This window comes from Myotis daubentonii, chromosome 11 (assembly GCF_963259705.1).
Source record: "Myotis daubentonii chromosome 11, mMyoDau2.1, whole genome shotgun sequence".
Lineage (NCBI taxonomy): Eukaryota > Metazoa > Chordata > Mammalia > Chiroptera > Vespertilionidae > Myotis > Myotis daubentonii.
The window spans coordinates 51,827,864-51,855,471 of record NC_081850.1 but is presented as its reverse complement, the minus strand read 5'-3'; the positions used below and the strand labels follow the sequence as shown (position 1 = coordinate 51,855,471).

Genomic DNA, 27,608 nt, shown 5'->3' with positions numbered 1-27,608 from the left:
TCCTCTCACAGGGTGTTTGCTCTCAGTCCTTGGCTCTGTCCTCTCTTTTCTCCTAAAAAAGGGAGGCAGAGGCAACTTCAGATCTGCCTCTCATCATTTAAATACAATCATGGGTCACTTAACAACAGAGATACATTCTGATGCATTGGTAGGTGGTTTTATCACCGTAAAAACATCATAAAATGCACTCACACAAACCTAGGTACTACAGCCCACTACACATATAGACTATATGGTATGGCCTTATTGCTCCTAGGCTACAAACCTATATGTACAGCATGTTAATGCACTGAATACTGTAGGCCACTATACCACAATGGTAAGTATTTGTTTATCTAAATGTAGAAAAAGTACAAAAATATGATAGAAAAGATAGAAAACTATACACCTGTGTAGGGCACTAACCACGAACGACGCTTGCAGGACTGAAAATTGCTCTAAGTCAGTGAGTGAGTGGTGAGGGAATGTAAAGGCCTAGGATATTACTGTAGAATTTGTAAACACTGTACATTTAGACAATTCATTTAAAAATTTTTCTTCAATAAATTTACCTTCGTTTTACTGTAACTTTTTAACTTTATAAACTTTGTAATTTTTTTAACTTTTCAACTCTTTTGTAATAACACTTAGCTTAAAACACAAATACACTGTACAGCTGCACAAAACTATTTTATTTATATACTATGGGCCCAGTGCACAAATTCATGCACCTTGAAAGGAACTGTGGAACACAAGGCTGCAGTAGGCACAGGGGCGGGTCTTGGCCTATCCTCCATGCCCCTGCCCAGCCCTCCCACTGTGTTCCCACCCCCCCACTCCCGTCTGCAGGCAGCCCCGCTCCCGCCGCCACAACTCCCACACGCTGATGGCACCGGCCCCACTCGCACCTGCTGAAGGTGCAGAGCTATTGGGGCTGGCGCCAGCAGTGGGTGCAAGCAGGGCTGGCACCATCAGTGATGCGAGCGGCAGCTGCTGCCCCGATCTCCCCTCGGGAGCCGGGGGAGGTGGAGAAGCCCTGAGGGGCAATTGGGGCCAGCAGCCACCACTCAAACCCATTGATGGAGCGGAGCGACCGGGGTCGGCGCCGCCAGGTGCCAGCAATGGGTGCGAGTGGCAGTGCCGGCAGCAGGTGCAAGCAGGGCGGGCACCGGCAGCAGGTACAAGCACCAGTGGGACCGTGGTGCACTGAAGCAAAGAATTTTCAGTAACACCAGAGGCTCACCCTGATGACAGTGACCAGCGCCCCGCCTTGGTCTGGGTCCCCCAGTCACCTGCTCCACCATCCTGCTGTGGCTGATACCAGCCATGTTCTGCGCACGCCCCCTGGTGGTCAGCACATGTCATAGCGACTGTTTGTTCGGTTGTTCCGCCATTTGGTCTATTTGCATATTAGCCTTTTATTATATAGGATTCTTAATTCTATAAGCTTTTCCCTATTTAAAATTTTTTTAATTTTTTAATTTTATTATTTTGTTGTTGTTAATCCTCACCCAAGGATCCATTGATTTTAGAGAGAGTGAAAGAGAGGGAGGGAGGCAAAGAGAGAGATAAACATTAATGTGAGAGACATCAATTGGTTGCCTGATTTGTTGCCTCCCACACGTGCTCTAGTTGGGTTTGGGTTTGGGTTTGGGTCAGGGTTAGGATTAACAACTACAGCTGGGGATCAAACCTGCAACCCAGGTATGTGCCCTCAATCATGAATCAAACCTGAGACCCTTTGGTGCACAGCTAATGCTCTAAATCAGCAGTCTCAACCTGAGGGTCGCGACCCCTTTGATGGTCGAACAACCCTTTCACAGGGGTCGCCTAAGACCATTCTGCATATCACATATTTACATTACGATTCATGACAGTAGCAACATTACAGTTATGAAGTAGCAACGAAAATAATTTTATGGTTGGGTCACATGAGGAACTGTATTTAAAGGGCCAGAAGGTTGAGAACCACTGCTCTAAATATTGAGCCACACCGGCCATGGCTTTTTTTTTTTTACTTTTTAAAATTTTTTGTTAAAAACTAAGACAAAGCCCAGCGTGGCTCAGTGGTTGAGCATCAATCCATGAACCAGGAGGTCATGGTTCAATTCCTGGTTGGGGAACATGCCCGCATTGCGGGCTTGTTGCCAGTGTGGGGCATGCAGGAGGCAGCCAATCAATGATTCTCTCTCATCACTGATGTTTCTCTCTCTCCCCCTCTCCCTTCCTCTCTTAAATCAATAATAAATATACATATATATATATATTTTAAAATAACAAACAAAGAAACTAAGACAGAGCCCTGGCTGGGTGGCTCAGGTGTTCGAAGCACAGTCTCACACATTAAAAGACTGGGGATTCAATTCCCTCCCAGTAGAACTCCTAAAGGAGGCAACCAATTGATATTTCTCTCTCCCATCAATACTAGTATTTCTCTCCCGATCTCTTTCTCTCAAATCAATTTTTTAAAAAACCAACATATCCTCCTCAGGCGAGAACTAAAAAACAAACACTAGCCTACACAGGGTCATCAGTAGCATCAACAGCACTGTCTTCCACATCCACATCTTGTCCCACTACAAGGTCTTCAAGGGAAAGAACATGCTTGGCGCTGTCATCTCCTATAATAACAGTGCTGAATTCTAAAATACCTCCTGAAGGATCTGTATTGGGCTCTTCTTGAGGAGGTGTCAATCTTCAGAAAACATGTCCACGGGGTTTGCTTGGTTTCTTTTTTCCATCAGATTTGCTTCTAAGCAAATACTGCACCATAAACATTCCTGTTAATGAAAACCTTGCAGTGTTGAGGTCCATGTTTTGAACTTTTTAAGGAGCTTGTTAAGGTTTACAAAAGCTTTTGCTAAACCCTCCATTGTAAGTTTTCTTGGGGGATGGGTGGGGTCTTCTTTTTCCTCTCCTACAATTTCGCTTTCTCTTGCCTCATTTTCAGCTATGTGTTCCTGTTCCAATTACAATTAACTCCTCATTGGTTAATTACTCAGGAACCACCTTTAAGAGCTGCTTAATGTCATCCTTATCCAGACAGGTTAAAGTTGCTTGCCATCTTTACCACAACTTGTTGATTTTTGCAACCTCCTCATGCTTGGCAAATCCTCTGAAGTCACAGATGAACCTCTTGAATGTCTGCTTCCAAATGCCATTCATAACTCCTTGGTGACACCACCCCAAGCTCAAGCAAGTTTCTTGTTGCAGTCATAGATGTTATAATCCTTCCAGAATTGCATCAGTGTCTTCCTCAGCTGCAGCAAAAGCCTGGGCAAAGGTCCTCTTCAGGTGATAGGCCTTAAAAGCTACTATAACTCCTTGACCCATTGATTGCATCAAAGAGTGGTATTTGGCGGGAGATTTGATTTTGGGATGAAGATCACCAATAAAAAGAGAATGTTCAGGAGGGTTATTAGCAATACACAAAATCTTAAAATAGTACTTCTCCATTTTGCTAGCAAAGCAGTTCAGGAGAGCATCTTGGAAGAGGAGCTTGGTCATCCATGACTACTTACAGTTTCTGTGGTACACTGGCAGTGTGTGCTTAATGATATGTTTCAAGATCCTGGGGTTCTCACTGTGCCAAATCAGAAAGGGTTTCAATTTGTAGCCTGCAATATTGCTCCCAAGCAAGACTGTTCTGTTCTGCCCTGACTGGCTTGGCTCAGTGGATAGAGTGTCGGCCTGCAGACTGAAGGGTCGCAGGTTCGATTCTGGTCAAGGGCATGTACCTTGGTTGCAGGCACATTCCCAAGAGGGGGTGTGCAAGAGGCAGCTAATCGATGTTTCTCTCTCATCGATGTTTCTCTCTCATCGATGTTTCAAACACTCTATCCCTCTTCCTTCCTCTCTGTAAAAAAATCAATAAAATATATTTTTTTAAAATTTTTTAAAAAAGACTGTTCTGTTCTTACTGGTAAAAGCCTTGAAACTTGGCACTTATTTAGTCTCCTTAATAGAAGTAAATCCCTTAGGCATCTGCTTCCAGAATAGGGAGGTTTCATCCATATTGAATATTTGCTCTGGCAAGTAATTTTCCTCCACAATCAGCATATCAGAGTTTCCAAAATTTCTTCAACCTTTACATCTGTCAGACTAACTCACCATTCACTTTTTCATTATGTAATGAATAACAATTCTTGAATCATTTAAACCACCTAGAGCAGCCGTGGGCAAACTACGGCCCGTTTGAAATGAATAAAACTAAAAAAAAAAAAAAAAGACCGTACCCTTTTATGTAATGATGTTTACTTTGAATTTATATTAGTTCAAACAAACACTCCATCCATGCTTTGGTCCGGCCCTCCGGTCCAGTTTAAGAACCCATTGTGGCCCTCGAGTCAAAAAGTTTGTCCACCCCTGACCTAGAGCTAGCAGTAAATACAACATTATAGTCAGGTCCAAGCTTTTCTTTCAAAATCACAAACAAACTTTTTGATTTGCCTGTGGTCATCACAGTGCTGAGAGGGTAGATACACTTATATGTCTGGTCATTAGAAGTTTTTCCATGTCTGTTATAAGCCCTTCTCAAATTTTTGTTAGTCTTATTGCCTTCAATGACATAGATCCTTTAACAATTTCCATCACTTTGTTCTTGTTCTTCAAGATTATATGATCAGCCTGGCCAGTTAGTTCAGTGGTTAAATATCAACCCTATGAACTAGGAGGTCAGGGTTCCATTCCCGGTCAGGGCACATGTCTGGGTTGCAGGCTTAATCTCCAGTAGGGGTGTGCAGGAAGCAGCAGATCAATGATTCTCTCTCATCACTCTCTCTCTCCCTCTCCTTTCCTCTCTGAAATCAATCAAAATATATATGTATATATGTATATATAAAAGATTATATGATCACTCAATTTCATTTCTAGAGCAATCGCTCAATGTGGCTGCTTAGTGATAACATTAGCAGTGGATATTTGTACACTAGAGGCCATGATGAGCAAAAAAACACAAGATTAAATCAAGCACAAGAGAAAATGATGCAATCAAGAGATGCAGCCCTAGCTGGTTTGGCTCAATGGATAGAGATAGAGCATTAGCCTGCAGACTGAAGGGTCCCAGGTCCAATTCCAGTCAAAGGTACATGCCCGGGTTGCGGGCTTAATCCCCAGTAGGTAGCCAATGATTCTCTCATCACTGATGTTTCTATTTCTTTCTCTCTCTCTCTCTCTCTCTCTCTCTCTCTCTCTCTCTCTCTCTCTCTCTCTCCTCTCCTCTCCCTCCCTCCCTCTTCCTCTATGAAATCAATAAAAATATATTAAAAAACAAACAAAAAAAGAGGTGCAGTAAACATGAGATGTCTAAGTCTGCTCCCAGCGTAACAGAGCATACTGTGCTATGGCAAACTTCTTTTTATGTAAAAAAAAGTTTTTTTATATAAAAAAAGCGTATACAGTGTATTTTAAAATAATAAAAAGTGCCTTGGCCGGTTTGGCTCAGTGGATATAGTATCAGGCTGCAGACCGAAGGGTCCGGGGTTCGATTCTGGTCAAGGGCACATGCCCAGGGTTGCGGGCTTAATCCCCAGTGTGTGTGCGTGTGTGTGTGTGTGTGTGTGTGTGTGTGTGTGTGCAGGAGGCAGCCGATCAATGATTCTCTCTCATCATTGATGTTTCTCTCTCTCTCTCTCTCTCTCTCTCTCTCTCTCTCTCTCCCCCTTTATGAAATAAAAATATTTTTAAAATAAAAAGTATAATATAGTAAATTCATAAACCAATAGCACAGTTGTTTACTATTATTATCAAGCATTATGTACTGTGTATAATTGTGTATTATTATAAAGTGTCTTGCTTATACCAACATCACCACAAACAAAAGTAATGCATTTTTGTGCTACATGATGACAGCTACAACATCACTAGGTGATAAGAATTTTTCAGCTCCATTATAATTTTATGGGACCACCATCCTATATTCAATCTGTTAACTACAACATCATTATGTTGCACTTTACTGTGCTTTGAAGGAGACCTGTAATGATCCTTACACAGGATAACTTACCTGGCAGATCTGATGGCTGACCTGTACTAGTATATAAAATGCAAATTCCAGAATTTCAATGACTTAACTCTAAAGGGATTTAACAAAATATATGCAAGTAATGAGTGTAAGTATATATACAATGGCGATTCGAGATATTAAAGCTGTTGTATAGTGTATATAAGCAAGCTGACAGCGCAGTGCCTGCTGTACCACCCTGACTGAGGTGAGTCACACAAACAATTTCATAATCAGAAGAGCAGACCAACACATGTTGCCAAGTTCTCTAGCAAATCATTCTTACAATGACATGACTTATAAAATGAAAGATCAGTTTTAAAACCCTTTTAAAAATAATTGTTTTGTTTGGATATTTCTGTTCTTTGATTCTTCTACTATATGAAAAGAGGTCTTTAATTATGACTTCTTAGGCACCTCCATTCCTTCCAAGTGCAGATAATAAAGTTTATAAATGCCATATCTTAGAAAAAGATGGTAAACTATTAGTCTCTAGTGCAAAATTGTAATTACTCCTATTGGTACTTCTATAATACATTGATCTACTGATCATGGTTTACTTGTAGTATATTACTTCCTTTTGGGGAGGGACAACTTAATCAAAATATTAGCTAAAGGTTTAGAATTTTTCATACCTGATATGGAGAAGTGCTATGACCAGGGAATGATAAATATTTCAAAATACTGCCAAAGAACAATGAAGCCCTTGCCAATGTGGCTCATTGATTAAAGCCCCAGCCCATGCACCGAAGGGTCTCAGGTTTGGTTCAGATCAGGGCACATATACCCACGGTTGTGAGTTCAATCCCCAGTTGGGGTGTGTGCATGAGGCAACCAATCACATTAATGCTTTCCGCCCCCCTCCTTCCCTCTTTTGAATCAACAAAGAAAACATCTAACAGTGAGGAAAAGAACAACAAAAAGAGGCAGCCTCCCTAACCAACTCTGGTAGTTACAAGTACAATAAAACACAGAGAGACTAACTATCCATTTGAGGAAATATTTCAATATTAAAGCTATCTATAGAAAAGACTCACAGACACAGAAAACAGACTGCCGGTTGCCAAAGGAAAGGGAGGTTGGGGGGCTGGATAAAAAAGGTGAAGGGATTAAGAAGTAAAAATGGGCAGTTACAGGATAGTCACAGGGATGTAAATTACAGCATCAGGCATACAGTCAATAATATTGTAATAACAATGTATGGTGTACTTGAAATATTTGGGGGACTACCTTGTAAAGTATATGATTGTCTAACCACTATGCTGTACACCTGAAGCTAATACAGAATACCGAATGTAAATAGTAATGGGGGGAAAAATTCCAAAGTAAAAAATACATATATTAAAGTTATCTGAAGCCCTAGGGAATGTATATGCTACCTTGTACACTTTTATTTTTCTCAAGCTGCTCATTTGAATAAACAAAAAGGAGCACTTAAATAAGTGATTTCGAATTTCTGATCAAATCAAAACTTAAAGCATATCTAATAGTCTACTTACCATGAAAATCTGCACCCAACTTCTTAGAAGCCATTTAGAATCTGAAAAACAAACAAATATTTTTTAGACTCATGATGTCTTGAGAAAATATAAACAAATCATTACAAGAAAATTGGCTAGGTGGCTTAGTTGGTTAGAGCATCTTCCTGATTTGCCAAGGTTGTAGGTTCAATCCCCAGTCAGAGCACACACAAGAATCAAACAGTGAATGCACAAATAGATGGAATAACAAATTGATGTTTCTCTCTCTCTAAAATCAACAAAAATAAAAAACTTAAAAAAAAATTTGTTAAAAAGAAAGAAAATTGAAGCTATAAAAAGGAAACCAGAAGACTAAAAGGTAACAGGACTGACATAGCGCTCAAACTTCTCAGTTCCAAAGTCTCAAAAAAGAAAGCAGAGCCTGGCCAGTGTGGCTCAGTGGTTGAGCATCCATCTATGGCATGATTAGAGTCCAGGTCAGGGCACATGCCCAGGTTGCAGGCTCAGTCCCCAGTAAGGGGCAAGCAGGAGACAGCCAATCAATGATTCTCTATCATCATTGATTTTTCCATCTCTCTCTCCCTCTCTTTTCCTCTCTGAAATAAATAAAAATATATTTTTTAAAAAAGACAAATTTCTGAGGTGGGAATGAATGACATACAACCTTTGTAATGTTTTAATTTTGTATAAAATTTTTTAAAAATGAAGGGGGGAAAAACATAAAACCACACATCTAGCTTAATATTATCTTTGCACTTTCAACCCCTAGATAAGGAAGTAGGTGCAAAGTCTTTTCTTACACAAATACTCTCAGCTCTTCAACCTAAAGTTTATCTCCCTTGATATGGTATGGTGTTTAATTTACCTAAGACATAAGCAGAAAAAAATTAAGACTAAGTATATGAATTTATGGTATGGTATCTATTAGCCAGTACTATAGCATATTGCAAGGCATCATAGTGAAAACATTTTTATTTTCCACTGTAATCTTTTTTTAAAGTAAATATACTGTACCTATTTGTAAAAATTACTCAAAACAGAATAAAAATCTGCAAAGGATCTTTTTTTTTAGTTTTTTTTTAATCCTCACACAAGGATATGTTTTTATTGATTTAGAGAGAAAGGAAAAACATTGATCAGGTGCCTGCAGTACTCGCTCTGACTGGGGAACGAACCTGCAACCTCGGTATGTACCCAGATAGGAAAATGAACCCGCAACTTTCTGGTGTACGGGATGACGCTCCAACCAACTGAGCCACTGTCCCAATTAAGCTCCAATTAATTGATTATCTGCCACCCAACCAGAGCTTGGACTTTTTTTTAAAAAAAGAAACAGAGCCCTAGCTGGTTTGGCTCAGCAGATAGAGCGTCGGCCTGTGGACTGAAGGGTTGCAGGTTCGATTCCGGTCAAGGGTATGTACCTGGGTTGCAAGCACATCCCCAGTGGGGGGCATGCAAGAGGCAGCTGAATCGATGTTTCTCTCTCATTGATGTTTCTAACTTGCTATCCCTTTCCCTCTCCCTTCCTCTCTGTAAAAATACCAATAAAATATATATATATATATATATATAAAAGAAACAGACAAGTTAATTTTAAAATTTGCACGGAAAGGCAAAGGAAATATAATAGCCAAAACAATTTTGAAAAAGAAGAAAGTTGGAGAATTTACCATCAACTTACTATGAGGCTACACTAATTAAAAGACAGTGTGGAAATGGTATAATGATATCATTATACCCACCCTTAATCCATACCTTGCAATATATATACAAATTAACTGAGAAGGATGGAACGATCCTAGCTAAGGGCTACAGGGGTTCTTTTAGGGGTGATTTTCAAAGAACCAACAAACCATAATGAAAATGATTTAACCTTTTATATGTGCAGAAGACATTTCATAGGCTCTTACAGGCTCTAGAGTCATCATTATGTACATAAACCACAACAATACAGTGAGACTTTTGAACCTAGAAGCCAGATTCTTGACAGCCTGAACCTTCCCACATAAGCACATACCAAAAATGTGTTTTTCCTAAATCTTTGATGGGAAAGAAGCAGTATCTAAGCATTCAACCATGAGAGCTGTGAATATGCTCAGGAAATGAGCATTTTCATCTTGGTGTCCTGATATTTATTGGTATTATTGGATATCATCGGTCATCAAAGAAGCAGCTGTTTTTGAGAGGCAAATGGCTGGGGAGAGGCTGCTTGAGCCCCTGATTTAATACATAATTTCGGAAACCAGCTAACATCAGGGATGTTTTCAAGAAGCTCTATCATAATGAGATATCACCTCACACCTGTCTGAAAGGCTATCATCAATATATCAACTAACAAGTACTGATGAGGATGTAGAAAAGGGAACCCTCATACACTGTTGGTGGGAATGCAGATTGGTGCAACCACTATGGAAATTTACCTCAAAAAAACTAAAAGTTACCACCTTATGACCCAGTGATTCCACTTCTGGGAATATATTCAAAGAAGCCCGAAACAATAATTCGAAAAAATATATGCACCCCTATTTCACTGCAGCACTGTTTACAATAGCCAAGATTTGGAAGCAACCCAAGTGTCCATCAATAGATGAGTAGATAAAAAAGCTGTGGTATATTTACACAATGGAATACTACACTGACGTAAAAAAAAAAGAAAGTTTTACACTTTGCAACAGCATGGATGGATCTGGAGAACATTATGATAAGTGAAATAAGCCAGTCAGAGAAAGACAAGTACCATATGATTTCACTTATATGTCGAATTTCATGAACAAACTGAATTACCACACAAAACAGAGACAGGCTCATAGATAAAGAACATGGAGACAGCTCTGGGGTGGGGGTCAGGAGGTGGGGAAGGTGGAGAGATTGAATGAAAAACAGAGAACTCATGGACATGAACAACAGCGTGGAGATTGGGGCGGGGGGGAGTGAAGGTGGAAGAGAGCATAGAGGGGATAAACAGTGATGGAAAAAGTAAAATAAAACAAAATAAAAAATGTTTAAAAAAGAAAAATATAAATAGAACCAAGATGGTGGAGTTGATAAATGCCTGTACTGGCTGCCTCCCACAACCACATCAAAATTACAACTAAGCCAAAACCGGTTTGGCTCAGTGGATAGAGCATCGGTCTGCGGACTGAGAGGTCCCGGGTTCGATTCCGGTCAAGGGCATGTACCTGGGTTGCAGGCATATCCCCAGTAGGAGATGTGCAGGAGGCAGCTGATCGATGTTTCTCTCTCATCAATGTTTCTAACTCTCTATCTCTCTCCCTTCCTCTCTGTAAAAAATCAATAAAATATATTAAAAAATAAAAATAAAAAATAAAAAAAATAATTACAACTAAAATATAAAACAACCATCATTCGGAACCACCTGAAACCTGGCTGAATGGAAGTCCTACAACTAGAGAAGAAGAAAGCACATTGAGACTGGTAGGAGGGGTAGAATGGGCTGGTCCGACACCCACGTGTGCCATTTTTTTAATTGGGAAGGAAATCATCTCTGAGGAGGCCACCCATGAGGAACAAGAGGTCCCGGCCCCACACTAGACCCCAGTCCAGGGTCCCAGAGCTGGGAAGAGAAGTCCCCCGCATCTACAGGCTGTAAAAACCAGCAGGGATTGTGGCTGAGTGACAAGGAGGCTGCTGAAGACCCAGGTGTCCCATTTAAAGGGCCTGTGCAAGAACTTACTTGAACTTCCAGCACCAGGTGGCTTTGGGGAACCCAGACACATATGGGGAGGAACTGGATTGTCTGGCATTGGGGCAGGAACTTGGGGGCGGCTTTATCCCAGACAGGGGTGCTCACAGGGGTCATTGTTCCTGTGCTGGAACCTCCCATCGCAGGGCTGACTGGCAGCCGTATCTGAGTCTCCATCAGCCTGGAGCACACTGTTTGCTCTGCCTTGGTGATTCCCTGAGACCCTGCCCCATCCAATTTGCAGCCCCACCCAAGCTGTTTGTAGTAGCTTTTCCATTTGAATGGCCTGTCCTGGCTCAGGTTTCAGACTTTGCTAAAATCTCTCAAACAAGCTATAGCTGGTGACAGTGTACCCCAAACCTATCAATAAAAGACCCAAGACCTGGTACTAGCTTTGCTTCACTGCTAGGCCTCCAAGTCATCTGCAAATCCCTCTGTAGCTCTTGCCAGGTGGCCCCAGGTAGTGGCTGACTTTGCACCTCCCTGAAGGCCCTAGAGCCAGTGCTCCCAGTGGACAGCTTCAGATCATACTAGGTTACAACTCTACACATCCACAAGTGACACACTCAAGAGGCAGACTCAGTGAGCACCAAAGCCCCACTGAAGCAAGCCCTGCTCCATGTCTTTGACATTCTCACTAAGATCCTTAGAAGTCTCATGACAGGTCATAAATTGAAAGGATATTTGCAACCCATAAATTAACAAATAAGTAGTATTCAAAGTATATAAAGAATTCTTAAAATTCAATCAGAAAAAGAAACAACTCAATAAAAATAGGCATAAAACTTCACAGGAACACAAATGGCCAATGAACATCTGAAAAGATGCTCAATTTCATAAAATGCTAATAAAAACATAATAGATACCATTTCAAACACAGATTAGAAAAAAATTTTCAATTCTGACAATATCGTGTTAGGGAGGAAGTGAAGCAACCAAAACACACACTGCTGGCTCTTGACTCCATAAGCACAATATTCACATTTACCATGAGCCAATTCAATGACTCAAAAACTGGAAGTGTTTGGTAAGTATTAAGCAACTGATAATGACCAATCCAGAATTCTGAGCACATGTTCGGATTACTGCCAAATACAAATTTTGGCCCTTAATAAACTGGGTCAACCTGACTCAGCAATACAAGTTAAGAAAACTTTTAGTCCCTTATCCAGTTTCTCTAGCTTATTTTGTTAAGTACAAAAATAGTCATTTACTCCTAGAATACCGATGACATCTTAATTGACTAAAATTTTAGTGAAGTGCTTATCATTATAGTAACACTACTATTTCAATGAGAAGAAGGAGTTTTAAAGGACATAACTTTAAAATTAAAAAGTGCTTACACTTTAAATTTATTTGACAGGAATTAGAATGGCTCTGTGACCACTTAAAAGGGACAAAATGGTGTAATAGATGGGTATTAAAATTAGACAAATCTAACCACTTTATAGCTGTAACCTTAAATTACTTAATTCTCTGATCCTCAACACCGAAAAGGATGCATATCACAACCTGCCTACCAGATCAAACTGTAAGGATTAAGTTATGTAAAGTGTTAACAATGCCTAGCTCATCAGCATATACCCAGTGTTAGCACCTTTCCCTTTGTAAATCTTGCTACCTTCACCTAAATTTTTAAAGCCTGAAATTACAACTCTCAATTTATAGGAAAACATTACTCTTACATTCAAATTATTTTCCAATACTATAAGAAATTGTGGCTACAGGTTAGAATCTGCTCCTTACTTCTTTCTCTAACTGAAAGGCTTTTTTGTATAAGCAATTAAGATTCTGGAAAAGAGGATAAATTTTTTCACTTATCTTCATGATACAGAAGTAGGGATTCTCATGCTATATGAGAAACTAAATCCAGTTAATTTCTAAACTTCAAATATTTTTCCCCTAAGAAAAAGCTTATTTAATACATTAAGATACTACACAATACCTTCTGCATGTATTGAGAAAGATTGTTTAAGGACAATTACCTGATTAATGATGAACTGATGGTTGGTTTTATGGTTGGTCTATGGGAAAAAGTTCACACTAAAATAATCTACATGTGAAAAAACTCCAAACATTAAACAGTATCATCAGAGAACAGGAAATATTTATAATACTGACATCTACACTCTGGGCTAATGAAAATTCACCTATAATGCAGAAAATACTTGAGAGAATTTTAGTCACTGAATTAAACTTTGAAATCTCATTTTAAATACCTTACTCTAGTCAAGACAAAAAGAAAAGATAAACAAGATAAAGTGACATTTGCCAGTCCTAGATAAATGTGATCCAGCAACCATTATTGAGAATTGTTTACCGACCTAATACTATTTTATCAGGATACTATGAATGTCTTCTTCAAAATCAAAATGAAAAATAAAATCTCAGATATACATAAAATACGCCATAATGAGGTAATGCATCAAATACAAAAGAAAAATTCAGAAAGTTCTTTTATTCACATACTTTAATTTTCTTCCTGTCTTTATTTCTAAAACTAGAGGCCGGGTGCATGAATTCATGCACGGGTGGGGTCCCTTGGCCTGGCCAGTGATGGGGGCGATCAGGGAGGCCGGCCAGCCATGGAGAGGGACCACAGGAGGTTGGCCCCAGCAGCAAGCTAACCAACGGCCGATTCCGCGAGGAATTGGCTCCCTGCTCCCTCCTGTCTGGATCCGGGGTGCAGGAGAACCAGATTTGGGGCTGTCAGGGCCCCAGCAACAAGGTCTGGGTCAGTACACATCATAGCTACTGGCCAGAAGTCTGGTCGTTCCAGTTGTTCCATCACAACGGTCACTTAGGCTTTTATATATATAGATAGATAACACTTTATCTTCCAATGAGGCCATAGCAAGTTATTTGCTACGCAGTGATTGAGATGCTCACTAAAGAAACAAACTTTTCCATTTCCATAATTCTAATGACTTATTAATGCAAAAATAGGCATTCAATAAATGTTTAAAAAGTAACAGAAAGAATAGGGCAGAAAAAAAATGAATAGGATGGGTTAGAAACAAAAATTTAATTTATAAAATTCCACTTAAAGCCCTGGCTGGGTAGCTCAGTTGGTCAGAGCGTCATCAAGATATGCCATGGTTGTGGTGCATCCTGGTCAGGGCACATACAAGATACAACCACTGTCCTGGCCAACTGTGGCTCAGTTGGTTGAGCACTTGGTTCAATTCCTGGTCAGGGTACATGCCCAGGTTGTGCACTCTATTCCCAGTGGGGGTCTTGCAGGAGGCAGTCCATCCATTTCTCTCTCTCTCTGCCCCTCTCCCTTCCTCTCTCTAAAATCAATAAAAAAAACATAAAATAATCAACCACTGGATGCATAAATAAGTAGAACAACAAACTGATGTTTCTCTCCCCCCTCCTCTCTCTAAAATCCTATATAATAAAAGCCTAATATGCAAATTGTCCTCTCAGGCAGTTGTTCAACCGGGAGTTAGACTGGGAGACCAGGAGTTCGACTGCTCACTATGACATGCACTGATCACCAGGGGGTGACACGGCGCTGGCAGTGGGCAGCACCTCCTCCCGATGGGCCCCAAAGAGAGCAGGACCATGGCAGGATGGTGGAGCAAGTGAGTGGGTGGTGCCAGGCCAAGGCCGGGGGGGGGGGGGGGGGGGGGGGCAATCGCCCTGCCGATGACCCTGCAGACAACGAACAGCAGCAGCACAACAGTGGCAGTGGGGGGGGGGGGGGGGGCGCTGCTGCCCAGCTCCTAGGCACTGCGGGAGCCAGGCAGGGGGCCCAACCCTGATCTATCGCCCGCAGGTGGGATGGTGGAGTAGGTGAGGGAGCGGTGCCAGGCCAAGGCAGGGTGCCACGTGGGGCTGCAAGGCTGGAGGCATGAGGTGAATCCTGATGTCTGCAGGCTACCCCAAGGGACCCCCCCACCCCCCACCCCCCCCACCTGTGTACAAATTCGTACACTGGGCCTCTAGTCAATAAATAAAAATTTTTTAATTCCACTTAAAAGTAAATAATGACAAATTTCAGAGAGAAGGGGGGGCAGGAAGTGATTAATCATAGAACTTATATGCACATATGCATAACCCATGGACAGACAATAGTGCAGTGAAGAAGGGAGGTCAGGAGTGGGGTAGTGGGAGTAAGTGGGGGTTAAAAAGGGGACATCTGTAATACTTTCAACAAAAAGATAAGTAAATTAAAAAGTTAATGCAGACAATGTAATTCTTTAGACTTTGGACACTTTCAGCCCAAAACATTTGCTATAAAAATTCAGAAAGTTTAACTTGTTTTGAGACATTAACTAAAGAGCTAGCTATCGCCAAAACCGGTTTGGCTCAGTGGATAGAGCGTCGTCCGCCTGCGGACTGGAGGGTCCCGGGTTCGATTCCGGTCAAGGGCATGTACCTGGGTTACGGGCACATCCCCAGTGGGGGATGTGCGGGAGGCAGCTGATCCATGTTTCTCTCTCATCGATGTTTCTAACTCTCTATCTCTCTCCCTTCCTCTCTGTAAAAAAATCAATAAAATATATTTTAAAAAAAAAAAAAAAAGAGCTAGCTATCACTAAAGACTAAGTGCCCTGTTTTCCCCACCACCAAATCTGATAAAATTTTTATAAAGAGAAACGTCCACTGTATCTAACCTAATTCTCAAATACTAATACACAACTGAGGATAGAGAGATAACACTCATTTAATAGTTAACTAAATCACCAAATCTGGTTTGCAACCATGGTGCCTAAAAACTCTCAAAATTTTCGGCTTCATATAAAGTCTATTTTTATGTTCAGTCATACTTTAAGAGGCCACTCTGGAATCCAGTCCATGTGGCAGGAACACAAAGGCCAGCGAGCACTGATACAGATCAAATAAATGAACTGTAACTTGATGTTCCGCAAGAAAGACCGGGGGTTGTTTCAGAGGCCCAGGTGGACTGTACAGGTCAGTCTCCACCCAAGAAACAACGACAGGCAAAGTAAACAGACCTGGACAAGGCCTGGCCATGCCAAAGGTATCCCCAAAGATCACGCAGCTGGTCTACTCCCTTTTTTCTCCCACATCTCCTCACCTCAGGAAGAACCCAATCTGCGCCGCGCGTCCCCAACTCACCCTCAACTCCACATCACTCACCTTCCGGACTAACACCTGGCCCCCTCCCGGGCATCCTCCAGTTCCCACCGAGCTCTCACTCCAGCGAGAGAGGCCGATGTCTACACAGCCTATCGTCCCGCACGTATCAGTCCCCTTCATCCGAATTCACTTCCCCACAACCCATCTGCCCTCCGCCCCTTCAACTCTGGCCCCTCACGCCGGCCCCTCTCCCTGAAGCCTCCCCGAGGCCCGGGTCCCCGGCCTCTTCTCACGCCTACACCCTCAGCTGCATCTCCTTCCACCGAGCTGGGCCTCGAGCCTCTTCCCCGGGTTCCCTCCCTCACCCGTATCCCGGGACCGGCGCCCTACCCCCAATGCCGCCCCTCCTCTCCCTGCCCCAGAAGGAGGCGCCTCCCCCCTCACCTGCCGCCGCTGCCGCCGCCGTCCCAGAAGCCGAAAGGTGCTGGCGCCGCCGACCTCCCACGCTCGGTCCCGCTGACGGCCTCTAGGGAGAGCGAACACCATCACCTTCCACTCTGTCCGCCCCAGGCCAGGCCGTCACCGCAGCCGAAGCCAGTGCCACAGCCGCCATGTTGAAGTCCTACTTCCCTCCTCCTTCCCCTCACCGCTCCGCCCCCTTGGGCGTCTGACGTCATGACGCCTCGCTCCGCGCCCCTCGGGCCAGTGGGAGGCACCGACGTGACGTAACTAATCTCCCTTTTAGTGCCGAACAGCTGCTCCTACCTGGGGCGTTGCCATTGGAATGGGTGAACCCTGCGGACCCTAAGGGAAGGCCGAAGGAAAGGGTCACTGAGAGGGGAAGGCGTAGAAGCGGATTTAGGGAGACGGGTCGGAATGCAGGGACCAGAGTTGAAGGGGCAAAGGGCAGTTGGCAGATGAGATGCGACCTCTGACCTCTGCTCGCTCCTCTGCCCTCGGCTGCATCTCCTTTCATCCAGCTGGGCCTCTAGCCTCTTCTCCTGGTTCCCTCCAAGTCAGAGGATTGAACCAGTCCTGGAAGATAGACATCTATCTGGCGGGAACCGAGAGCCTGGAAACACGAAGGGAAGCAGAAGTATTTACCGACGAGACCTACTTGGGAATCGGGATGTCTCGCTTCTGGTCCCGGGTCACTGACCTGATGGGAGACTTAATCCTTTCTGATAATGGCTTCACTTTCCTCATTTATAAGTGAGTAGGTTGAAAGGTGACCTCGAAATCCTCCAATTCTGGCATTCAACCAGTTTAATCCAATCCCAAACCTTTACTGCCTTGTGCGTTTATTGGATGTCTTCTGGAATCAGGTGCATGGCGGATTCATAACTGAATGAGGTGAATCTTTGTTCCCAAAAGTTCCTAAATGGTGGGAGAAATAGAAGCCTCTCCTCTCAAAGTAGGAAAAGTCAGAGGGTAATAATAATGGTACATCAATGGGTCTGGAAAACTTGATTTTTGCTAAGAGATTAGGAAAGATTTACATCTACACTTTCTGGGTATGTAAGGAGTGTGTACTCTCTCATGTTTAATTCTCCAACCCTCTTTTTCTCTTCAGAACTCCAAAGGAGATAACACATGTACTTTGAAGGTGCAGCAATTTTAACTCACAATGACAGAGTTCCAGAAAGGGGTGGGGGTGGGGTGGGGGTGTTAGAATAAGCAAACAATAACAAATCATGAATTCTATATTATTTGCCTACTTAATTCAACAGATAATAGACAGCCATAAAAGATTTGTGGAGAGAGCCGTGAGCTGATCAAAGCTCTTCATCAGGAGAATTAAAATGGCAGTAGTGAATAAAGTGGAGAAGACATGGTAATCTTCTGCATTGAATAAGATACTCATAGCTGAACTAAAGCAGAAACTGGGGATGGAGACTAGGGGATGACTGGAGCAAGATTTAGGAGATTGTCGCAACAAGATTAAGAGACCAGCTATATGGGGGAAGAAATTGTGAAAGGGGAGCCACATTTTGGGGGTCTCATACTAAGAGAAACAAGAAAGACCTAAGGTTTACTGAAGCCCTATGGGAAATAATAAGGAATTCAGCTGGCCAAAGAGGGCAAATTTTCTGGAGAGATGTTCAGGAGGAAATGTGAGTTTACATGTATACTGTATTTGAGGATATGTTTTTATTTATTTTTATAGAGGAAGGAAGAAAGAGATAGAAACATTGATGTGAGTGAAACATCAATTGGTTGCCTCCCAAATGTAACCCGACTGGGGATCAACAAAATCACAACCTAAGTATATGCCCTGACTCGAAACCTTTTAGTGTACAGGACGATGCTCCAGTTAACTGAGCTACCCAGCCTGGGCCAAATAAACTTTTTATTCATTCATTTAACAAGTATTATTGAGTTCCTGCAATATAGCAGGCATTGTTCTACACACTGGGAATACAGCAGTATATAAAAGAGACCCCGCCAAAAAAAATCCCTGCTCTCACAGAGCTTACATTCTAGAAAAAATAACATAATAATAATGGTGGTACTGTTAAGAAAAGGAATAAAGCACAAGAAAGATAGAAAGTATTCATGGCTGAAATTTCTTATTTTTTATTTTTTTGTTAATCCTCACCTGAGTATAATTTTCCATTGATTTTTAGAGAAAGTGGAAGGGAGAGAGACAGAAAAGCACCAATGTGAAAGAGACACATCAATTGGTTGCCTTCGCACACACACTGGCCTGCAACTGAGGTACATGCCCTTAACCAGAATCAAACCCAGGACCCTTCTTCAGTCCCCAGGCCGACACTCTTTCCACTGAGCCAAACCAGCTAGGGCCATGGTTGAAATTTATAAAGGATGGCCAGGGAAAGGTGACATCTGAGTAAAGATCTGAAGGAAGTGACACACCCTCGCCAAAAAGAACACCTGAAGGAAGTGAGGAAATGAGTCATGTAAATATCTAAAAGAAGAGAATGCCAGGCCAATGCAAGGGAACAGTCAGTATAAAGGCCCTGAGGTGGGAGCTCACCTTCTATGTTCTAAGAAAACTAAGCAGTCCAGTGTGACTGGAATGGAGTGAGCAAAGAAAGGAATAGGAGGAGATGAAGTGACAAAGAGGTAACAGTTGGCTATATCACATAGTGTCTTGAGGATAGTTTTAAGGACTTTGGCTTTTACTCAAAGTGAGCTGCAAACCATAGGAGAGTTTTGAGCAGAAAAGGGAAATGATCTAACTTTTTAGCAAAATCACTATAACTGCTACACTGAGCAAGAAGGGCAAGTGTGCAAGCACATATTGGTTATTGCAGTAATCCGGCCAGGAAATGATAGTACTGTAGAGCAGAGTGATAGTAGCAGTGAAAGTGTTTAGAAATGGTCAGGTTCTGGGTACATTTTGAAGGTAGAGCCATAAGAATTTGCTCACATTAGCTCTGGCTGGGTGGTTCAGTTAGAGCATCGGTTTTCAACCTGTGGGTCGCGACCCCTTTGGGGGTCGAATGACCCATTCACAGGGGTCGCCTAAATACATCCTGCATATCAGATATTTACATTACGATTCATAACAGTAGCAAAATTACAGTTACGAAGTAGCAACGAAAATAATTTTATGGTTGGGGGTCACCACAACATGAGGAACTGTATTAAAGGGTCGTGGCATTAGGAAGGTTGAGAGCCACTGAGTTAGAGGATCGTCCACACACCAAAAGCTTTTGGTTTCAATTCCTGGTCAGGACACATGTTTAGGTTTTGGGTTTGATCCCCGGTCAAGGCGTGTACAGGAGGCAAGTGATAGATGTTTCTCTCTCACATTGATGTTTCTCTCTCTCCCCCTTCCTCTAGCTCTAAAAAATCAATAAACATATCCTCAGATGAGGATTAAAAAAATTTTTTTTTGCTTACAAATTAGTTGCATGGTGTGAGGAAATGAGAGGATGCAGGATGACTTTAAGGTTTTTGACCTGAATCAAATTCTTGAAGGTTTGGCTAGAAGAATGGAAATTCAGATTAATTATAACTTCTGAGGATAGGACCCTTTGAAGCACTGACAAGTAGGGCATGGGAAGAGGAAGCAGAGAAAAAGGTGGAAAAGTAGTGGCCAGAGAAGCAGAAAAGGAATCAGGAGACTATGGTGCCATGGAGGATTAGGAAGGAAAAACCTTTGGAGGGTTGGGCCTGTGCCTCTCCTCTAGCTTGTCCCTGAGTCTAGAGACAAGCCTCCCCCATCAGACAGGGTCTTCCTGAGATTCCCCATCAGCCTAAGATTCCTGATCTAATGATATTTCTTTCTCTGCCTTTTTGCTTTAAGTGGGGACCAGGTTGCTGACTACTGACTCCTAGGCCAGCCTGCTATGTGCCACCCAGCCCCCATGGAGGCAACCCATCCTTAAGAAATAAGGGTGTGGGGGGGGACAAAGAAATGGGAAGGAAGTGGGGACATTTCCTGGAAAATCAAATATTTCTCCACCTTCCTAGGAGTGACTCATATGTGTCAGTTTCCAGGTATTAATCCCGGTAGTAACTCAACCTGTGACCAGAAAAGGCTGAACAGGATGCCAGTCCTCTACTCACCCTGCCCTGTGTCTGTTTCCTCCCAGTGCAACTAGAAATTGGTCTACAAATAGCATTTCAGTCCAAGGAACACCACCTCACAATCCTCCCCCTCTTTTTTCTACTCTTTCTCCCTCCTTTCATACACTACTAGACTTCTGGGGAGTCTAAGAGCAGAGGTAGGAAAGATATAATCAGCTCTACAATTTTTTATTCATGTAGCCATCCAGCATTGGCTAAGTCCTACCAGGTGTCAGGCACCATGAGTCTACAAAGATGCTCTGAGGGAGGTCAAGTGAGGGAATCAGACATTTAGTTGTACACATAATGACAGTACCTGGCAAATAATCATCTAAATAACACATTCCATGGCTGAAGAGTAGAGAGGAAAGAGTATTTAGGTGGACTTGAGAAATCAAGGAAGATTTCATGGAGAACTAAGGCATTTAAGTTAGACCTTACAGAACAGAATGGAGGGTGCCCAAAGCAATTAGAACAAAGCAGTTTGAGCAAAGGCAAGGATGGAGGAAAGTTCCAGGAAAATAAGAATCAGTAACTAGAGCAAAGGGAGCAGGGGGAGATAAGGTTGGAGAGACCAGGAGGGAAGAGGCTTGGCTTGGGTGTAACAGTTCTAAGGCTGTAGAAGTAAAGTCACTAGCATCTTTTCTCCTGTGAAATCCAAAAGAAAAGTCAGGATGAATCCTGAGAACCTTGGCGGTCAGGTTGAAACCCTTTATCCTTTTTCATAAGCTCAGGGTTACAATGAAGGACTCAGGTTTCTTGGTCACTTCTGAAGTTCCTGAAGAACTTCGTGATGACCATCAAATGAAGATGCAATTATCCTAATGATCATGAATGGATAAAGATGATTTCAGCCCTAACCGGTTTGGCTCGGTGGATAGAGCGATAGAGCGTCGGCCTGCGGACTGAAAGTTCCCAGGTTCGATTCTGGTCAAGGGCATGTACTTTGGTTGTGGGCACATCTCCAGTAGGAGGTGTGCAGGAGGCAGCTGATCGATGTTTCTAACTCTCTATCCCTCTCCCTTCCTCTCTGTGAAAAATCAATAAAATTTATTTTTTTTAAAAAAAGATGATTTCAAATTCCAAAAGCATAAAAATAAACACAACAACTCTAAAATATTAGAAGAGAATATAGAATATTTTGAATCATGGGTGAGAAGAACTTTTCTAATCATGACACCAAATTCAAAAGGAAATGGTTGACAGATTTGATGATGACAACAGACCTATACACAAAGTGAAAAGATAATCTGGAAGAAAATATTTGTGACCCTCTAACAGGAAAAGGGCTAATTTCCCCAATACAAAAAAAGCCCCTACAGATCAATAAGAAAAACAGAATGATTCAATAGAAAAATATAGATGTAACTTGTTCAAAAGGCAATTCACTAAAGAAGAAACAAATATCTAGTGAACAAAATAACTAGTGAAAAAATGTTCAACATCACTAATAACTTTTAAAAAATAAACAAGGCCCCATTTTTCACTTCATCAAATTGGCAAAAGCTAAAAAGGATTAATTATAGTCAATGCTGGCATGGATGGAGAAATAATGATTCTTATTCCTGCTGATAGCAGTATAAATTAGTGAAACCTTTTTGTGGAGCAATTTGTCAGTGACTATTACAACATATTCTGAAGTAAAAAAGCAAATTGCAGAAAAATGCCTATTGTTCTCATTGTAGAAAGATAACTACATAGATAGATGTTGACATATGCATGGTGTCCCCAAAAAATGTATACACGCTTGAACAGCTGATAACTCAATTTTGAAAATGAAATGTATTTTAATAAACACTGCCTTTATAATTATTCAAAGTGTATGTATACATTTTTTGGGACACCTATACACAGAGAGAGATATATAGATAGATAGAGATAGAGATAGAGATAGAGATAGAGATAGAGATAGAGATAGAGATAGAGATAGAGATAGAGATATATTCAAGCATAAATGACTAAAAGAATACACACCAAACTATCAACTTTGGCTCTGGAGAGAGCAGGGCTTGGCTGGAGTGAAATGGACAGCAGGACTTGAGTCCAAGAAAGGAAGGGAAGTAGAAACCATGTAGAAGATGGCAGCCACTGCTGGAACATGCTCCCACAGTGATAATAAGAAAGGGGAGGAACTACCCTGACTTCTCTCTTTCTCCCATCCTTCATTCTCCTGCTGGTGCCTCCCATTGACTATATCTAGCTGGTATCCACTTGGTAAAGGAGCTGGGGATCATAGTTCTCAGAAAAAGAACAGGGAATGGGCATGAGAACAAATATGTAATGACCAATTCAGAAAGTTATTGGGTTGTTTATAGAATCAATGAAGGAGAGGGAGAAAACCTAGTAAAAAGGGTGTGGGGAGATAAAACAAAACAAGGAAAAGGGAACTAAGAAAAAAAAGCATAGCAGAAAACTTGGTAAGAGTCATCCGTAGGAGTAAAAAACAAATAGTCGCCCTGGCCTGTGTTGTTAAGTGGTTAGAGCAGTGATGGCAAACCTTTTCAGCTCGGCGTGTCAGCATTTTGAAAAACCCTAACTTAATTCTGGTGCCGTGTCACATATAGAAATTTTTTGATATTTGCAACCATAGTAAAACACAGACTTATATTTTTGATATTTATTTTATATATTTAAATGCCATTTAACAAAGAAAAATCAACCAAAAAAATGAGTTCGCGTGTCACCTCTGACACACGTGTCATAGGTTCGCCATCACTGGGTTAGAGCGTTGACTTGTGCACCAGAGGGTCTCAGGTTCTATTCCAGGTCAAGAGCACTTGCAGGCTGAGAGGCAGCCAATCAATGTGTCTCTGTCACAGTGATGTTTCTCTCTCTTTTTCTCTCTCTCTCTCTTTCCACCTTCCCCCCTCCCACTCTTTTTTAAAAAATATATTTTATTGATTTTTTTACAGAGAGGAAGGGAGAGAGATAGAGAGTTAGAAACACAGATCAGTTGCCTCCTGCACACCCCTGGGGATGTGCCTGCAACCAAGGTACATGGCCTTGACCGGAATCAAACCTGGGACCCTTCAGTCTGCAGGCCGACGCTCTATCCACCTAGCCAAACCAGTCAGGGCATTTTCCACTCTTTAAAAGAATCAATGGAGCCCAGCCGTTGTGATTCAGTGCTTGAGTGTCCACCTATGAACTAGTAGGTCACGATTCAATTCCCAGTCAGGGCACATGCCCAGGTTGCGGGCTCCATCTCCAATTGGGGGTAAGCAGGAGGCAGCGGATGAATGTTTTTCTCTTATCATTGATATTTCATCTTTTTCTCCCTCTCTCTTCCTCTCTGAAAAGCAATCAATATATATATCTATATCAATGGAAAAAATATCCTCACTCCTCTGGTGAGGATTTTTTTAAAAAGTAATTAGTTAATAGTAAAGACAATTTTATTTTTTTAATGGTATGGGTAGAATATCCTTGTCCCTAGTAATGTATTGAGCTAATATACTAAGGTCTACTATACATCTATCCCTGTGCTGCAATGGGAATAAAGATTAAGTAAGACCAGATTTCAGTCATTAAGAACCTTAGGAGGAAGACAAACATATAGATAGACAATTACAATAGGATTAAATAAACTCCAGGGCAAAGCCAGCCACTACGCTAAACTGTGCCTTTGTGCAAGATAGAAAAAGGCACCCTCTCTGAGCGGATGCAATGCCAGGGTATACAGCTTGGCAAACTGGTGCAGCAGGATTTCAGCTCTCTCTGGACCCCTCAGCCAGGCACTTTGGTGCGGAGAACAAAGTGCACATCCATGCATGGCTGCTCTGCTTGAGGAGGTGGAGACGGGCACCTGTGGAGGAGAGTAGGGTAGTCTATGAAGATGTGCACCTGTGCAGCAGGAAGCCCTCGGAGCCCAGCCTCCTAACCAGACATCATTAAAACTTCAATGATTTAATTTGCTACTGGCGCTGCTATGACAAGGCGTTGGCAAAGAGAACCCCCAGAAGTTTGGAAAGACTCCTTTGAAAGGAAAAATTGACAGATGGTGTTTATAGCGTTGCTTTGGTTCTCCCATCAGAGGGAGTGCCAGATGTTTTCTTCTGGTTTCCAAGATAGTGTGTGAGATCAAAACGGCTCTTTTGCCCAAAGATAATGAAACATGGAAATACAGAGTTAAGTGTGAGCCACATGGGCAAGTGAATCCTCTGCCAGGTCAGCAAAGTTTGATTTGCTCCTATTGTGAATCTAAGGTTTGTTGTTACCATTCTGGCCTTTTCTTTGTCATGTAACAGCATTAGTGGATTCATCCAGCCACAGAACACAATAGTATGCAGCCATTAAAAAGAATGTTATAGCTCTAGCCAGTTGGGCTCAGTGGATAGAGTGTTGGCCTGTGGACTGAGGATCCCAGGTTCAATTCTGGCCAGGGGCATATGCCCCGGTTGCAGGTTTGATCCTCAGTGGGGGGGCATGCAGGAGGCAGCTGATCAATGATTCTCTCTCACCATTGATGTTTCTAACTCTCTCTTCCTCTTCCTTCCTCTCTGAAATCAATAAAAATATATTTTTTAAAAAAGAATGTTGCCAAGACCGGTTTGGCTCAGTGGATAGAGTGTCGGCCTGCGGACTGGAGGGTCCCAGGTTCGATTCCGGTCAAGGGCATGTACCTTGGTTGCGGGCACATCCCCAGTGGGGAGTGTGCAGGAGGCGGTTGATCGGTGTTTCTCTCTCATTGATGTTTCTGTCTCTCTGTCTCTCTCCCTTCCTCTCTGTAAAGAATCAATAAAATATATTTAAAAAAAAAAAAAAGAATGTTATAGCCGAAACTGGTTTGGCTCAGTGGATAGAGCGTTGGCCTGCGGACTGAAAGGTCCCAGGTTCGATTCCGGTCAAGGGCATGTACCTGGGTTGCGGGCACATCCCCAGTAGGGGATGTGCAGGAGGCAGCTGATCGATGTTTCTCTCTCATCGATGTTTCTAGCCCTCTATCCCTCTTCCTTCCTCTTTGTAAAAAAATCAATAAAATATATTTTTTAAAAAAAGAAAAAAGAAATGTGCCTCCCCTTTTGGATTTAACCAACATCCCAACCTGGCCAATAGACCAATAACCAGGATTAAGTAGCAGCACAAATAGCCAGGACCTGATAAGGAAGGAAAGAGACAATACAACCAATATGTACTGACAGAAGCCAGGGGTATATTATCAGAATTCTGAAGCTCAATCTAAGTGGGGAGAAGTTGAACCTAAAATTGGGTTAGGAAGAGGTTGTCAATATGGGGTCATTCTCCTGAGACACATGAGAGAGTGCAAGGACCCTATAAGAGCTTGGAAAAAGCAAAGGGTCATAATATATGAAATAAAAGTGTCAGAATTGCTATGGGAGATGATGAAATTAGGGATCAAAAGGTCAGAGAAGAAAGTCGAAGTGGATATAGCATGTAATACCAGCAAACTCACCAAATGACTCTGCCACATTAGCGCCCTAAAGGAAGCTCTGGGGAAAGGGGCATTACCGACAAGCTCAGTCATGGCTGTCCCTGCACTTTCAGAACAGGGCTCCTAGATAGCAATGGAACTAGACCCCAGAATAATAGAGGCAAGATGGCAGCACTTAACCATCTGAAGCAAAATAGATGTAATTATCATAATGAGCTATGAGGTTGGAATGGCAGCCAGAAAGGCCTGATCTGCAGAGGGCTATGGAGATGACTAATAAGTATACCATGTTCCTGAGGTAAAGATGGCCAACCTAGCAATCAAAAGAAATCAAGGTTAGAAGATCAAGGAGCTGAGTCATGATTCATTGCCCAGTTTCTGGGCCAGAACTAGCTTTCAGGCATAGAATCCAATGACTGAAGGAGAGGCCAGGTCTCCAGGAGGAAAGACCCTGCAACAACATGGCAAGTGTATGTGGCTATGATAGCCCCAATCCTTCCAGAAAGGTGTCTACTAGTATTTACTTGGGAAGTCATACATAGGAGAAAGGGGAATATTATCCATTAACAAATTGGTGTCTCTCTCTCTCTTCTCAAATCAATAAATAAAATGAAAAACAGCAACAACATCATTACATCTTATAGTAAGTGGCAGTGATCAGTGATACTCTTAAAGATTTAAAGGATACAGAGATAGTGGTCCCTTATATATTTACATTTGATTCAGCAGAATCCTAGACAGATTCTGGAGGATGACAGTGGACTATTGCAAACTTACAAAAGTAGTAGCTCAAATCAAAGCTGCTGTAGCAGACTTAGTATCTTTGCTAAAGCAGATTAACATTGCCTCAAATACGTGGTATGTGACCATTGACCTGGTGAATGTATTATTTCCCATTCTAATTAGAAATGAGGACCAGAACTAACTGTCATGTGTTCAGTGGAATGGACAATAGTATACATTTATAGTCTTGTACCAGAGTTATGTTAACTTTCATGCCCACTATCATAATATATTCTTTTAAAAATATTTTTAATGATTTCAGAAAGGAAGGGAGAGGGTGAGAGAGATAGAAATATCAATGAGAGAGGTACATTCATCAGCTGCCTCCTGCAAGCCCCCCACTGGGGATCGAGCCCGCAACCCAGACATGTGCCCTCACCAGGAATCAAACCCAGGAACTCTTGGTCCAAGAGACGAGACTTAATCCACTGAGCCACACCAGCTGGGCTATCATAACATATTCTGAAGGGTCTTGGACCCTCTGGACACACCTCAGAACATCACATTGGTCTCAATATTGAAGACAGAATATAAGTCTGACTAGATGTATGAAAATGGGAAAATGCTAGTCAGTGGTCTGGAAAATCCCTTTCAAAGAAAAAGACAGGTTACTGCATCTCTCACCCTCCTGTTCCCCAATTAAGATGACTTTGTTCTGGAAGCAGAATATTATTCCTC

At 42.1% G+C, this 27,608-nt stretch overlaps 1 protein-coding gene across 6 annotated transcripts in view; it reads right to left on the bottom strand.

Annotated features, from left to right (window-relative positions):
• UBAP1 (ubiquitin associated protein 1) overlaps window positions 1-16,875 on the bottom strand; it is a 46,140-nt gene extending 29,265 nt beyond the window's left edge. For 3 of the 6 annotated variants that reach the window (XM_059657165.1, XM_059657169.1, XM_059657170.1), the window contains exons 1-2: window positions 16,661-16,875; window positions 7,480-7,520 (exon numbers count right to left, since the gene is read on the bottom strand). In XM_059657165.1, coding sequence (XP_059513148.1) covers window positions 7,480-7,513 — 34 coding nt within the window. In that variant the 5' untranslated portion in view covers window positions 7,514-7,520; window positions 16,661-16,875. Of the gene's footprint in view, window positions 1-7,479; window positions 7,521-13,149; window positions 13,171-16,131; window positions 16,509-16,660 lie in introns of those variants that run through there. The other 3 variants (XM_059657168.1, XM_059657166.1, XM_059657167.1) reach the window with 3 other exon arrangements.
• Window positions 16,876-27,608: the final 10,733 nt, after the last annotated feature.